This window comes from Dothidotthia symphoricarpi (assembly GCF_010015815.1).
Source record: "Dothidotthia symphoricarpi CBS 119687 unplaced genomic scaffold P153scaffold_1, whole genome shotgun sequence".
NCBI classification, from domain to species: Eukaryota; Fungi; Ascomycota; class Dothideomycetes; order Pleosporales; family Dothidotthiaceae; genus Dothidotthia; species Dothidotthia symphoricarpi.
The window spans coordinates 431,515-444,426 of NW_022985008.1; the positions used below are offsets into that span (position 1 = coordinate 431,515).

Sequence of the window (12,912 nt, forward strand, 5' to 3'; positions counted from 1 at the left end):
GATTTGCAGCTAGCAAGTTCAATATCTGCGTATTTGCGGCGTGGTAGAGAGCTAGGTGCTTGTAGAAGTCGTTCCGAAATCCCGCCCATGCTGGACATTACTCGTACCAGATCACGTGTAAGACTGGGACCAGGGCTGTTGGCGAGATGGTGCATCTGTGTGGGCGGTTGAACACATCCAAGTTCCGACTTTTTGCCGTCATCGGAAGTATTAGGTCAGCGTTCCCCATACCGTTAGACTCGGAGAAACAGCTTTTCCGTAACAGCTCGGACTACCGTCACGTGCTCGTGCAGCTTCGACGCGTTTGTCCACGTCCAGCACCCTTTGAGCAGCCCTGAAGGACCACCAACAGGCGACTTGTCGCCATGCTTATCCATAAGTGTCTTCGCGCAACCTCATACGACTGAACGCTGCAGATATGTTCAATTTCACACCCCTTCTTGGGGCCCAATCGGCGCAATCAGCGTCGGCATCCTTACTGGAGTTTGATGGAGGAATCAAAGTGCTTATTGACGTTGGTTGGGACGAGAGTTTCGATGTAGCACAGCTGAAAGAGATTGAGAGGTAGGTTTGGGCTTGCGCGTAAAGTCAAGTTGCATGCTCTCAAGCTGTCTGGCTCAGAGCCAATGCTATATAGACTTGAGCATATGTAGCAAACAAGCTGATTTTGGTCGTTCCAGACATGTACCTACACTCTCGTTCGTTCTCCTCACTCACGCGACCACGGCGCATCTTGGAGCATACGTGCACTGCTGCAAGAACTTTCCTTTGTTCACACGCATACCAGTCTACGCGACTGTACCGGTGATATCACTCGGCCGTACGCTTCTACAGGACCTCTACGCGTCCACGCCTCTGGCGTCGTCCATCATACCCACCGAAGCTCTCACCGAGTCAGCCTACTCGTTCCCCACCGCGCTCAGAGATGGAAAGAAGCTCAACATACTCCGCCAGACGCCCACGTCTGACGAAATCGCAAGCTATTTCGGCCTCATAAATCCTGTCAAATACTCGCAGCCACATGAGCCCCTCGCCTCGCCTTCGTCAGCTCAATTCGGCGAGATACAAATCACTGCGTACGGCGCTGGACACACACTAGGAGGCACAATATGGCACATAGAATCTGGCGTCGAGTCGGTCATCTACGCAGTGGAATGGAACCAGTCTACTGAACACGTGCTCTCGGGAGCCGCCTGGCTCGGATCTGGCGCTGGCGGCTCGGGCGTTCTGGAACAGCTGCGCCGTCCTACCGCTATGATATGCAGTAGTAAAGGTTCAGGCTTAGTCAAAGTCGCACAGGAAGGCGCTGATCGGGACGAGGCCCTTCTCTCAAGAATTCGAGACACAATAGCCAAGGGAGGATCCGTTTTGATTCCTTCTGATTCTAGCGCTCGCATTCTAGAACTGGCATATCTGCTTGAGGAGACCTGGCAAAATGAGGCGCACAAGACCAATAGCCCACTAAAGGGTGCGAAGGTCTATCTTGCAAGTACCACGGGGGGTGCGACTATGCGGTATGCACGCAGCATGCTGGAATGGATGAAGGAGGGTATCGCAAAGGAATTCGAGGCTGGAGCCGGCGGAGCACCTATGGATGGCCAGGGAAGGAATCGAGGTGGAAAGGGAATGGATATGGGTCCCGCGGCCCCTTTCGACTTCAGGCATATTACGTTGCTGGAACGCAAGTCTCGCGTATCACGAATGCTGGGAACAAACGAGCCACGAGTCATATTGGCAAGCGATGCATCACTGGACTGGGGCTTCTCTATGGATGCTATCCGGAGTCTAGCGTCAGACGAGAAGAATCTTGTCATCCTTACTGAAAGAGTCGGCGAGTGTAGTGGACAAGAGAAGGGTCTTGGAAGGATTCTTTGGAACCTATGGGCGGAAAGAACCTACCCTTCCAGTACCGTGGTAGATGCTTCTGGTTATCAAGCGCCCCTACGTACCGTCCGAACAGTGGCACTTGAAAACGACGAGATTCCTCTTTACCAGCAATACCTCGCCACACAACGTCAGTTGCAGAACACGATGGGTGGGGATGTCACTGCTGCTCAGGAGACTTCCGATGACGTTGCAGACAACTTATCATCAACTGACTCAGAGAGCTCTGAAGAATCAGAATCCGGCTTTCAAGGCAAGGCTATGAACTCAACCGCCATACAACGGCATGCGGATCGGAGAGCAGAGCGTCAAGAACAAGGGCCGGGCGTGAAGATTCTCCTTGAACCTAGTGGAGTCTTTGACTATGAAGTACAAGGAAAGAAGGGCATAGACAGACTGTTCCCCTTCAAGTCTGAGCGGAAACGAGCAGACGAGTTTGGTGACATCATCAGACCCAAAGAATTTGCTCGCGCGGACGAAGAAGACAACGCTGCTGGCGATTCTCCTCAGGGAGATGGAACCAAGAAGGAGAATGCTGTAGGACAGAAGAGGCAATGGGATGACCTTATCAACGTGCTTGACAGCTCCAAGCCAAAAGCCAACCAAAAACGCCGTAAAGCAGACGGCGAGGACGGTGCAGATTCGGACAGCGAGCCAGATGACGATTCAGACAGAGTGGATGGACCATCCAAGGTCATCGTTGAGACGGAAAGTTTGGAACTCAAGTGCAGAATTGCCTTTGTCGACTTCTCAGGCTTGCACGACCGGCGTACTCTTCAGATGGTCATTCCACTCATAAAACCTCGAAAGCTCATCTTCGTGGCAGGAGAGGAAGCAGAAACGATAGACCTTGCGGAAGAGTGTCGAAAGATACTCAACGCAGGCTTCACTGGAGCAGCCAACATCGTGGATGTGTTCACACCAACAGTCGGCACAATGGTTGATGCCAGTGTTGACACTAACGCCTGGTCGGTCAAGCTGAGCCGCAATATGGTGCGAAGTCTTCACTGGCAACGCGTCGGTCGCTTGGATGTTGTCGCTATCACCGGGCGCCTCGCAGCCGCAAGCCTAGACCCAGAGCCTATTGAAGATGACGAGGGCTCCGCAAAGAAGAAGGCCAAAATGGCCAAGACTGTCGTTGTGTTATCTTCCCACGACAAAAACGATACGACACCCATCCTCGATGTCGTCCCGGCAAATAACATCACCGCCGTACGCTCCGTCGCGCAGCCTTTCCACGTAGGTGATGTGCGTCTCGCTGATCTGCGCAAGATTATGAAAGCTCAGAACATGGAGGCAGAGTTCAGAGGCGAGGGTGTGTTAGTCATCAACGGCACGGTGGCGGTGAAGAAGAATAATGCAACAGGCACGATCGAGATAGACGGTGGTGCATATGGCTTTGCAGACCCAACAGCGTTCTTCAAGGTCAAGAAGAAGCTGTATGAAGGGTTGGCAGTTGTCGCTGGTAATTAAGGTCGAACAGAACTAGATATTTCCCATTACATGATAACGCGAACCTTTTCGAACTGAAACTTGTCCCTTGGATTCGACCTACTCACTGCGTTTCCCTCCTCAACCTCGGTTGCAGCTTTATTTCAACCCACTATTCCTTCCCTGGACGCTCCTAACAATCCCATCTGCTATTAACATCCCAATCTTGCCACACAGGCCCTCCAACACCCTTATCCCACCACTGTTCGAAACATATCAACACTGTTCACGCCTGTAAATGCCCGCGTTACGTGTTTCACTTCGCCATGTACACCCACGTACACCTTGTAGAATTCAATCCTCGTACCGTGAGCTCGAGAGTGCGTTGCAAAGATAGTGTCAGACTATGAACTTGCGTAGTGTGCTACAGTATGGGGAGGGCGGGTGGAAGATGTTAGAGGACGGGCGACTAATGGCTAGTCGTGGAGGATTTGTAGTTAATCGTGGAAGGGGGCTGTGAGTTCGGATTCGGATTCTTGGGACGGCGGCGGAGGCGTGCGAGGGAGAGGCAAAAGGGGAAGATACAGAGAAGGAGTTTGGTTGTCATGTTTTGGGGGTGTTTTTGGGTTGTTGGGAGTTCTTGAGTCTGTCGAGGGCGAGAGGGTGTGGCAATGGAAGGAAGAGTGGTGAGACAATTGGAAGATCTGAGGAGGGGTTGTCTTCACTGGTTGTCGGTTCAGGGAGGATGTTTGGTTGTAGATCGATTCGTTCAAGATCGACCGCAAAGAACGGATCGGATGATAAGGAGAAGTGCTTGTAGTCAGGTGTGCGCCTACCTATGAATGATAGTATTGAGAAATAATCACCAATCTTCTGAAACGAATGAGACTTTTGTATCATTGTATGGCGTCAAAAACCCTCTCCTTACCCATCAGCTTCCAAACCCGCCCCTATGCAATATCCTAGTTCTCGCACTTCTTCTTTCTGCTCCTCCCAGTCCTCTCAGACTCGTCGCCACTACCTCTTCCAGACTCCGAACCACCCATTTCCTCCCTTCCACTATCCGTCACCGCCGAGACCCTCCTCTTCACTGGTAGCAAACTCAAACTCCCTCTCCTCACCTCGCACTTCCCACACAGTATTGTTGCACCGCTTTGACGTCGCCTTTTCATTCGATTCGGACATATCAACGGGTCCAAGTTGTGCAGTGCAGCGTGGCTGCAGCGCATGTAGCGGATTCGGAGGGTCCAGGCGCAGGATTTGCAGGTGGAGAGGAGGATGTAGCACATATCGGATGGGACTTTTGGTGGCTTTGGGTTGAACTTGTGCTAAAAACGTCGAGTAGGTTGAGGCCTTGCGTAGTGTGATAGACGGTGTGAGCTGGACCGAGGTGGTTTACTGCTCGATGACGATGCTGGAGAATGTGGACTCTCTGGATGAACAACGTGTAACAAGAGGTTATACAGACCGATGTGCTTGATACAAGACCGTTTGTTGAAGGGTGATTGTTAGGTGCGAGAGACATCTCTTTGATTCATGGGAGAAACTCGTCAAACAATACAAACATTTCATATTCGAGTTCAGTAAGACATTACTAGTTAACGTCTCATGTCTATGTGTATGCTACAATCTGGCAAACTGAACTTGTTCCAATTCCATCAAACTTGTCTCCTTGCCCCCGTCTACATTTTCTGGTTCTTTGTATCCGTGACCATGTGACCCCAAGGCAGTCGCTGAATATCGTTTTGTTTCTAAAGAACATGCAAACTTATCCAACCCAATCTATGTCTCCGGTCTATCGTCTCGATAGCGACGTTGAATCTCCTTCTGATACCCCTTGCTATCGACGCCAAACCATCGGGAAAACTGTATCTTTCTCCTGGCTACCAATTCATCCGTAGTTATCTTATCGAGACAATCGGGGTTCTTCTTCTGACCCGCCTGATTATGGACCAAGATCGATCTCCAATCGCCTCGTCGGCGAATTGTGAACCTATAATCTGGAATGTTCCAGTTAGATTCCATAATGTTCCACGGCCTGACGACCTTGAAGCCAACAGTCAAGGCTAATGGGCTAGGAGAATCCATCAGCTTCATCTCATCAATCATTTGTGTGAGTGCGCTGAAACATGTGAACTCATTGACCGACGCTCTGGCGATCTTGGAGTCCAGTATGTGCAGATAAAACACGACGTGGGTAAGTTTCTCGAAACGGGTTACCTCGAGCAGAATATCATATGGCCAGTCTGCAGATCTGTTCTGGAGTGTGAGGTCCATTGATAGGGATGTAAGTTCTGGGCAGAGCCTCCGGATCTCGATCACATCCTGTACATCCGGAGTTTGTAGGAGCGGACCTGGACTGCCGGATACAAAGCTCATGCGGTGGATTTCTAGCTTCATGAGCTTGGGTAACCGTTCGAGCATGCACCAGGGTACTAGGTGGCGGCGAGCCAGATTGTTCGAGAAGGTGCTACCTCTAAAGGTCAGACTCTTAAGGCAGTCAAACAGAGGGTTGTAGTCGTTGTCGTCTAAGAACGTTTCGAGTTGAGCGATGTTGGCCTGTTGTCGTGGAGAAAGAGATAGGTTGGTCAACCGAGGGGCCTGTCCGAGAAAGGCGAGCATATGATGAGAATGAAACAGATACAAATATGTCAGGTCTTCCCATCCTCCTTGTGCACCCCACAGAAACAGCTCGTGTTTGGTGAAAAGTTGCCTGTTCTTGAGATAGATCCAGAGGCCTTGGAGCTTAGGCAGTTCTTTGCCTCGGAAGCAGTCTAGCATCTCTGGAAACTCCTGGATACGATCCAGTTCGGAATGAATGTATAGTTTTCGCAAGACACGATTGCGCGTCAACATTGCCATCAGGTCTGTCTTGAAATCGCTATAAAGCCGGTTGCCGGTCGCTTGACAGAGATGGAGAACGGTCAACTGTGAACCGGCAAGAAAGTTTCCAATAAAGCGGAGAGGTTGTTCCAAACCTGCTGCTCCGTGGATGTCGGGTTGTCGGACACGAATAGTAAGGGCAGCCTTAGGAAACTGGCCGCTGAGCGTCTCCAGAAGGATATCTGGGACGTTCAGCGACCCATTCCAGTTCAGTTGTGAGAGACTGGTGAGTTTCGAGAAGAGCATGGAAACTCCGTTGAGATACTGTCGATATTCGGGTGTGGCGTTAGTGATGGTGATCTCGCGAATCATCTGCGGATGGTGTGTGCCAGAATGAACGAGTCGATAGAATAGGCGGCGATGTGACATTCTTGAGAAATCGAACTCAACGGCGCGATAAAGATGTCGGGCTGCCAACAAGTAGAGTCTATGCGAAACCAGGCAGACATTGAACAAGTCCTTGCTATTGTTACGGCGCACTTCCTCGAGGACGACCTGCAACACGTCTTCGTTCAGATCATCGAAGGACGTAGCTTCTGCCGGAACAATGCGCTTCTTAGATCTCTTCCAGTGCATGGCGAGTTAATTTTGCGATCGAATATTTCGGGAGTTGAATATTATATTGTGATAAGGTGGAGGGGAGAAGGGTCTTGAGCACAGCTGAGGGATATGAACCAACATATAGTACACTGTGGGAAACCACTCACTCACTCGAACAGTGAATGCCAATGCGCAGACTTGCACTGGTCGGTGCCGATTTTCACTCGGGCTCGCGCACCAGCTGACTACTCGAATTTCATCCATTGGTCCCACAAGTTCTGAACCAGAAATCGACGAGAATCGATGGTAATAATTATTTGGCCCACCCAATGCTTGGATGCGCTGATGTAAGATATCATCATATCGCCCCTCAGAACCAGAAAATTGACGAAAATCTAAACTCCAATGGAAACCCGACCCGTTAATACCCTTTCTGGAACTCCACCAATAGCACTTTTTCGCATATTACCCAAATTGTAGAACTGTGTTCCCCGCTGCCCTCCCCCAAGATCCATGCCTCCCATGTGAAACTTCTACATACTACCGATAGTCCCGAATAAAACTCGTATATCTCATAGATGGTTTGGGCGGATTTCTGTAGCGAATGAGCTTCGCGTCGAGCTCTGGGACAAGTTTCTCCCCCCATCCCCAAAGCTCGTCCCTCAATGTCTGGCTAACCTACTCATCTATCAACCGATCATACAAGGTGTTGTACGTGATACCTCGAAGCCTCTTGCCTCTGCGTAGGATCTCGTCCAATATAAGGATTCTGTCCTCGTCCAATGTCAATGGGCTCGACACACGGGTCACTAGTATCGACTGATTCACTATCTTCAGCAGGTCTATGAGCTCATCACATGTCATGCGAGTATACAGCTCGCGGGCGCGTCTCTCTGCATAGTCCTTTTGATACCGAATGTAGAGCGCGTTGATGGTAACCTGACCCGTCAAACCGGTATCGTACACGTAGTCCGGAATAGGCCAGTGTTCCGCAGGTTCGCGTTCATAGAGTTCGCGGACTCGCTTGAAAGAAGCTCGGAACCTTTGAGTGACTGGCAAACCGTAGGCTCGACGTGTAGCTATCATTACTCCGACAACATGGTTGTAGTTCTCTTTCGTGGCAAGGATAGGTGATATTGGAGGTGTCAGAGAATCGAACAGACCGGCACTTTCAGGGATGCCAAGAATAGTGATGGTCAGACCTTGGAGAAAAGGTGTGTCGAGTAACGGCTCGTGAAGCCATAGCGCTAATCTTGCTAGCTGACGAAATTGACAGAGCTCGGCGAGAAGATCATGCGGCCAGCTGGGACCATCGACGATAAGGTCTAGAGAAAGATCCTTCAGATCTGGGCACATCGACCTCAGCCTCGAGAGATCGTTTTTTGTTGGTGCTGCGGGACGTGGTGCTAAGGTCCGTAGGGATGTGTCACCACATTCAAAGTGAACGAGGGTGTCTGCAATCTTCCGGATGACGCACCAAGGTATGACATGCTCCAGTTCTTCTGGTGTGCTTTCGGTCGTGAGAAGGTGTAGATATCTCATGATCTGAATCGGTCCGAACGGATTACCGCTGCATTCTTCGAGGCGTTCTTCAAGTTCTTTCATACTCTCGCTTGTGTACATGAGGAGGTCTAGATGACTCAAGACTGGGCTCTTGTATAGGAAGCTCAAGAGGTTGGAAGGATGGGGGCAAACAAGGCGTCTCAGGTTCGTCCAACCACCCATGTTACCCCATGCGGTAAGTTCTGCATCAGTGAAAATAATACTCCAAGTGAGCAGCCTCAGCGCATGCAGTTGTGGAAGTAGGTTCCTTTTGAAGGCAACATGATTTAGCATTTGAGGGAACACTCGGAACCCTTCCTCAATTGGTCCACGGTAGATTTCCAATTCCCTCAATGCCGGAGCCTTCGCGAGAAGATACAAAAGATCCCTCTTGAAGTTTCTGAACAGGTGATCCACGGTTGGAGGTCGGAATACGAAGTGTGTGAGCTGTAATAGGGCCAGACCGTTGAAGATGTTTATCGAGGGTGCGAACTCATCTCCGATTCGTTTGTAATAGATCTGAGCCCCCCTGATCTCAAGTGTGACTCTCGGATAGAGAAGCAGGGCATCCAGTAAAGGTTGAGGTATATTTGCAAAACCATTCCAAATAAACTTCCGAAGACCCGTCAGCTGGCGTACGTACTTTGGTAATGGAGCCCAAGCATTTGGGGGTGCATCGGCGCACCCCTTCAACTCCAACGTCTGCACAAACGTAGCAATTCCAGAACTATCCTTTGCGATACGTGCCAGAAAAGCTGGAGAAGATTCATCGGAGATATCGATGTGAATGTTTCTGTAAATCCAGGGAATGCTGGCCATGTACAAACGCTTGGATACCTGACAGATTTGTAGTAAGTCTGAGCGATGATCAAGGTAGACGTGATGCATCACAACGTCGAGAATGTCGTAATTAATCAGATCGAATGCAATCCGACCTGATGGAGGTACTGCCTCCTGTTGGGTAGTGCTTTGCCGTCGAAATAACATTCTGCTTATAAGTTGAAGCAAGCCCATGCTGTTCCAGAGATTGGACTAGGGACGGAGAGAAGGACTAATGAGTGTCAGTTCTACCTAGGTATTGCATCAATACTGAGATACATACTCCTAAAAATGTGTTCAATCTATCTTAGAAGCCTTGGCGCATACCAAGATCCCATATAGCAACACAGGAAGAGAAGGAATGAAAGAAGAACGAAGACAATAAATGTTCAAGGAGGAGAAGAATCGAAGGGAAATCTAGAGTAGAGGAGATTTACAAACCACCCGAATTACCACAAAATCGATCTCAACCACAATATCATGACGATTGATAACGTGCCTCATCTTGGGTAACCTATCGCCGACTGATGAGATTCAGTTGGGAACCAATTTTCGTGGATAATGGTCGTGGTGGAGTTGACGACCAAGGAAAGCGTTCGCGTAACACTGTTCGAGATTATGCTATTCCATGTATACTATACGATTCTCCAAAGTGAGTGGACTTGAGCATGGTCGACCGAACCATCGCTCTCAATGATATACGCGTCGCCGAGTCGAACTGGTAAAGAAGAATTACGGGTAGCTGCATACCTAGCTACCCGGTCTTCCCATCTTCGACAACCGCACTTGAATAAGTCGGAAATAACCCCTCACAAAACCCTTGGAACCGTGAAAGTTCCAAGGCACGTGGTCCAAACCCCAGCCACCAATCAACACCGCGGCGTTACATGAGGAGAACCCTGGGCCCACTCCAAGTCACGAACCTCGGCTCAAACGCCATCTCACGAATCGAGCCTGTAATACCCCAGACTTCTTCTCCATACCGCTCTCCAACCCCCATATATCCTCTTAAACCGCCTCCTCCTCTCCATCACTCTCCTGAAACCATACCATCGCGCTCCCGAACAAAGCACACCCGCCCCCTCTCGATACCCGCGCCCTATACCGCAGCCATGTCCGAATCCCTCACAACCAAGCAAGTCGCCGAGCACGCCTCGGTCGAAAACGGCCTGTACATAATAGTCGACGGCAGCGTGTATAAGCTGGACACCTTTGTGGACGAGCACCCGGGCGGTGCGAAAATCCTGAAGAGAGTAGGAGGCAAGGACGCCAGCAAGCAGTTTTGGAAGGTACGTTTACAACGAGCGCACCGAGGCTCTACACTTTGCGCAGGAAGAGTAAGGGTGCGAGTGCCTTGTAGTGAGGCGGTCGTGGAGATCAGCGGCGGAAAGCGGCGGCGCAGAGCGGTGGTGTCGAGATGGGACAACGGGAGCGGTTGATGAGAGGGCATGATTGCTAACGTTTCTGCAGTACCACAGCGAGAACGTCATGAAGAAGTGGGGGCCCAAGTTTAAGATTGGGGAGGTCAAGGAGGAGGCGAAGTTGTAGATACGAATAATACCATCGATGCAATCTTTACAATGTAACGTAAAGCGAATTCGTCTGTCGGCATGGGAACATGAATGCTTGCATTATCAAAGCAGTGCATAGAGATTACAACGCTGCGCATGATCTGATGAGGCTGTAGACATGGCTAAACCTCTTTGGTAGGAATGCGCGATGCTTAAACTGTGAGTACGGCAGAGGGAACAATTCTTGGATGCAACAATCGCATAACGAAAATGCGATAATAATCAATTACTTTAGATGCGACTCCTAAATGGTCTTCTCCGAGCATTCCAAGCTCTCAAATACGCCGTCCTCTCTTTCTGATTAATTAATCAGGCTGTAAACATATACTAACAACCAAAGCAAAACAACTCCAAGTTCTAAAAGGCGTGTGTAAACCCGAACAACACGCGCAAATAATGGGTATAGTGGTAAAACGCCTTCGCGATGTCGCGCAAGTATGCAAAATCCAAAAGCTGCCGTAACTTCGTCTCCAAAGTGCTAGATTTCAAAAACACGTCCACTTCTTCGCTGAACTGCGTGCTGTGGCGGGCCTCTCCATATTGTCAGATCCCAGTAGGACGGTGTCTTTTTCATTCACGTCGTCGTCTGGGTCGTCCATCCTGTATCGTCGAACGGATCCGATGTCTGATTGATCTTTCTCGTAGAACCTCTCTGGTGGACTGGAAACGCATCTCGGGACCACTCTTCGTATTAAGCCTCGGAAGCCGGTGTTTGCCTTGTCGATTCTTTTGTACTCGCGCTGTCTTGTACAAGGTGATAACCAGTTCATTGTGGTGTCTGGGCTTGCGATGACTGGAATGATTTCTTCGGTCTGTTTCGGCGCAATGTTCTCCTTGATCACGGTCATGCTGTCGGAGCTGAAACGCGGCACGGCAGATGGGAAAGTAGGGTTGTCGGTTTGAGAGATCTCTGGGCTTGGTAGTCCAGAATATGTGCGATACGACGGATTGGAAAACAGGCTACAGCTGCGGAAGTGAAGCGCGAGCGGGTCGTCGATGTCCTGGCTGGTCGCGGTAGCTACTGCTTGCGAGCTCGCGATCCTGTAATGGCGTGCAGGCCTCGATGGATCTACGATGGTACACGAAGTACGGCGAGAAGAGGGTTTCGAGCCATGGCCCTGGCCTTTCGATCTCGAGAGCGAGTTTTCGGATGATGGAGTATTCGATGTCCGGCGCGACGGTCCTGGTCGTTTCTCTGATTCTGGACGTTTCTGGTCTGCAGCCTGAGTTCGCGAAGTTGAGATGGAGTCTGCTGGAGTCTTCTTGGTTTTGCGACTACGAGTGGGCGCGGTGTTGCTCCTGTTTATAGATGGTCGTTCTTCATTTGAGGATTGTTTTTGGTAGGACTCCATGTGTCCGCTGTCGGTTCGGTTCATTATGAATGCATGAAAGAGTGGTGGCAGTGGCAGGCTGTGATGTGGAACGAAGTTTGTAAATTATGTTGAGTTGTTTGAATTGGCTATTTGAGCACTGTCTGGACATTCATCAGTGCGTGTCCGATTAGGAAAGAGTACCGCAACAGGGGATCCTCACCAGCAGCCAGTGCTGAACCGAGTATATAAACTTTCCGGAAAACGAGGAATGCGAAGTGCGAAGTGGCAGATGTAATTTCGAAAAATACTCGAGGTCCAGGAAGAAAAGGTTGAGCCAAATAGAGCAAGGCAAGACCCGCAGCAAATGGAACCAGCGGACACCACCGGCAAATATAGACGCGCCCTAATGCAAGAAGATCAGTACGATCAAGCAATCAAAAACGTCGATCTAGCCGTTGGTTGGTCCAGATGTCGCCAACGTGCAGAAGTTGCGCAAGATATACGCGATCTTAACAAGTCGAACGGCCGGGCGCGTGGGCTGCTTTTGAATGTCGAGTTCACCGCCTCAAAATGGTCTTCTGGGGTTGGGGCACTAGAATAGCGTATTTATCAAATAAAATTGGAGGCCAAACAACTAGTTGCTGTTGGATGAGGCTTGACAAGTGCCCTACATATGCTGAACTTCTGGTCGCACGCGAGGCAAACACGCTGGAGTATGATGTCGACAATCTTCACATGTGAGGGGTGATACCCTCCCTTATCCTGAGACTACACGTACCGCATAAACTGGATAAATTGCGCGCGACTAGGCTTGATTAGGCAGGATACCAAGCTCTAATCAGATAATAGAACCTAAGCTACTAAACAACGTTAAGCTATTATTGCATAACTATATATGTGTATAGGCTAAATTTAGTACTGTTTAAATG

General features: G+C 49.9%; 5 protein-coding genes across 5 annotated transcripts; 2 read left to right on the top strand and 3 right to left on the bottom strand.

Annotated features, from left to right (window-relative positions):
• Nucleotides 1-317: 317 nt before the first annotated feature.
• P153DRAFT_391833 (uncharacterized protein) lies at nucleotides 318-3,739 on the top strand. Its single transcript, XM_033671099.1, has 2 exons — nucleotides 318-564; nucleotides 681-3,739. The coding sequence occupies exons 1-2, from the start codon at nucleotides 419-421 to the stop codon at nucleotides 3,355-3,357; spliced, it is 2,823 nt and encodes a 940-aa protein (XP_033528881.1). The 5' UTR covers nucleotides 318-418; the 3' UTR covers nucleotides 3,358-3,739.
• Nucleotides 3,740-4,912: 1,173 nt separating this feature from the next.
• Nucleotides 4,913-6,735, bottom strand: P153DRAFT_362262 (uncharacterized protein). Its single transcript, XM_033667091.1, has one exon. It carries the CDS (start codon nucleotides 6,508-6,510, stop codon nucleotides 5,098-5,100), a length of 1,413 nt encoding a protein of 470 aa, XP_033528882.1. The 5' UTR covers nucleotides 6,511-6,735; the 3' UTR covers nucleotides 4,913-5,097.
• Nucleotides 6,736-7,289: 554 nt separating this feature from the next.
• Nucleotides 7,290-9,665, bottom strand: P153DRAFT_3084 (uncharacterized protein). The gene is made up of 2 exons (XM_033664703.1): nucleotides 9,383-9,665; nucleotides 7,290-9,331 (listed from the first exon to the last, which is right to left on the bottom strand). Exon 2 carries the CDS (start codon nucleotides 9,292-9,294, stop codon nucleotides 7,417-7,419), a length of 1,878 nt encoding a protein of 625 aa, XP_033528883.1. The 5' UTR covers nucleotides 9,295-9,331; nucleotides 9,383-9,665; the 3' UTR covers nucleotides 7,290-7,416.
• A 420-nt stretch (nucleotides 9,666-10,085) lies between these two features.
• On the top strand, nucleotides 10,086-10,865 carry P153DRAFT_362263 (cytochrome b5). Its single transcript, XM_033667092.1, has 2 exons — nucleotides 10,086-10,388; nucleotides 10,570-10,865. The coding sequence occupies exons 1-2, from the start codon at nucleotides 10,212-10,214 to the stop codon at nucleotides 10,645-10,647; spliced, it is 255 nt and encodes an 84-aa protein (XP_033528884.1). The 5' UTR covers nucleotides 10,086-10,211; the 3' UTR covers nucleotides 10,648-10,865.
• Nucleotides 10,847-12,226, bottom strand: P153DRAFT_3082 (uncharacterized protein). The gene is made up of 2 exons (XM_033664695.1): nucleotides 12,204-12,226; nucleotides 10,847-12,144 (listed from the first exon to the last, which is right to left on the bottom strand). The coding sequence occupies exon 2, from the start codon at nucleotides 12,044-12,046 to the stop codon at nucleotides 11,156-11,158; it is 891 nt and encodes a 296-aa protein (XP_033528885.1). The 5' UTR covers nucleotides 12,047-12,144; nucleotides 12,204-12,226; the 3' UTR covers nucleotides 10,847-11,155.
• Between the last annotated feature and the right edge of the window lie 686 nt (nucleotides 12,227-12,912).

Excerpts from the sequence above, each read along its gene's own strand:
- P153DRAFT_391833 (XM_033671099.1), top strand. The coding sequence starts at position 419 with ATGTTCAATTTCACACCCCTTCTTGGGGCCCAATCGGCGCAATCAGCG. Across the intron at positions 565-680 it reads CAGCTGAAAGAGATTGAGAG|ACATGTACCTACACTCTCGT; the intron begins GTAGGTTTGGGC and ends TGGTCGTTCCAG.
- P153DRAFT_3084 (XM_033664703.1), bottom strand. The coding sequence starts at position 9,294 with ATGGGCTTGCTTCAACTTATAAGCAGAATGTTATTTCGACGGCAAAGC.
- P153DRAFT_362263 (XM_033667092.1), top strand. The coding sequence starts at position 10,212 with ATGTCCGAATCCCTCACAACCAAGCAAGTCGCCGAGCACGCCTCGGTC. Across the intron at positions 10,389-10,569 it reads CCAGCAAGCAGTTTTGGAAG|TACCACAGCGAGAACGTCAT; the intron begins GTACGTTTACAA and ends ACGTTTCTGCAG.
- P153DRAFT_3082 (XM_033664695.1), bottom strand. The coding sequence starts at position 12,046 with ATGAACCGAACCGACAGCGGACACATGGAGTCCTACCAAAAACAATCC.
- P153DRAFT_362262 (XM_033667091.1), bottom strand. The coding sequence starts at position 6,510 with ATGATTCGCGAGATCACCATCACTAACGCCACACCCGAATATCGACAG.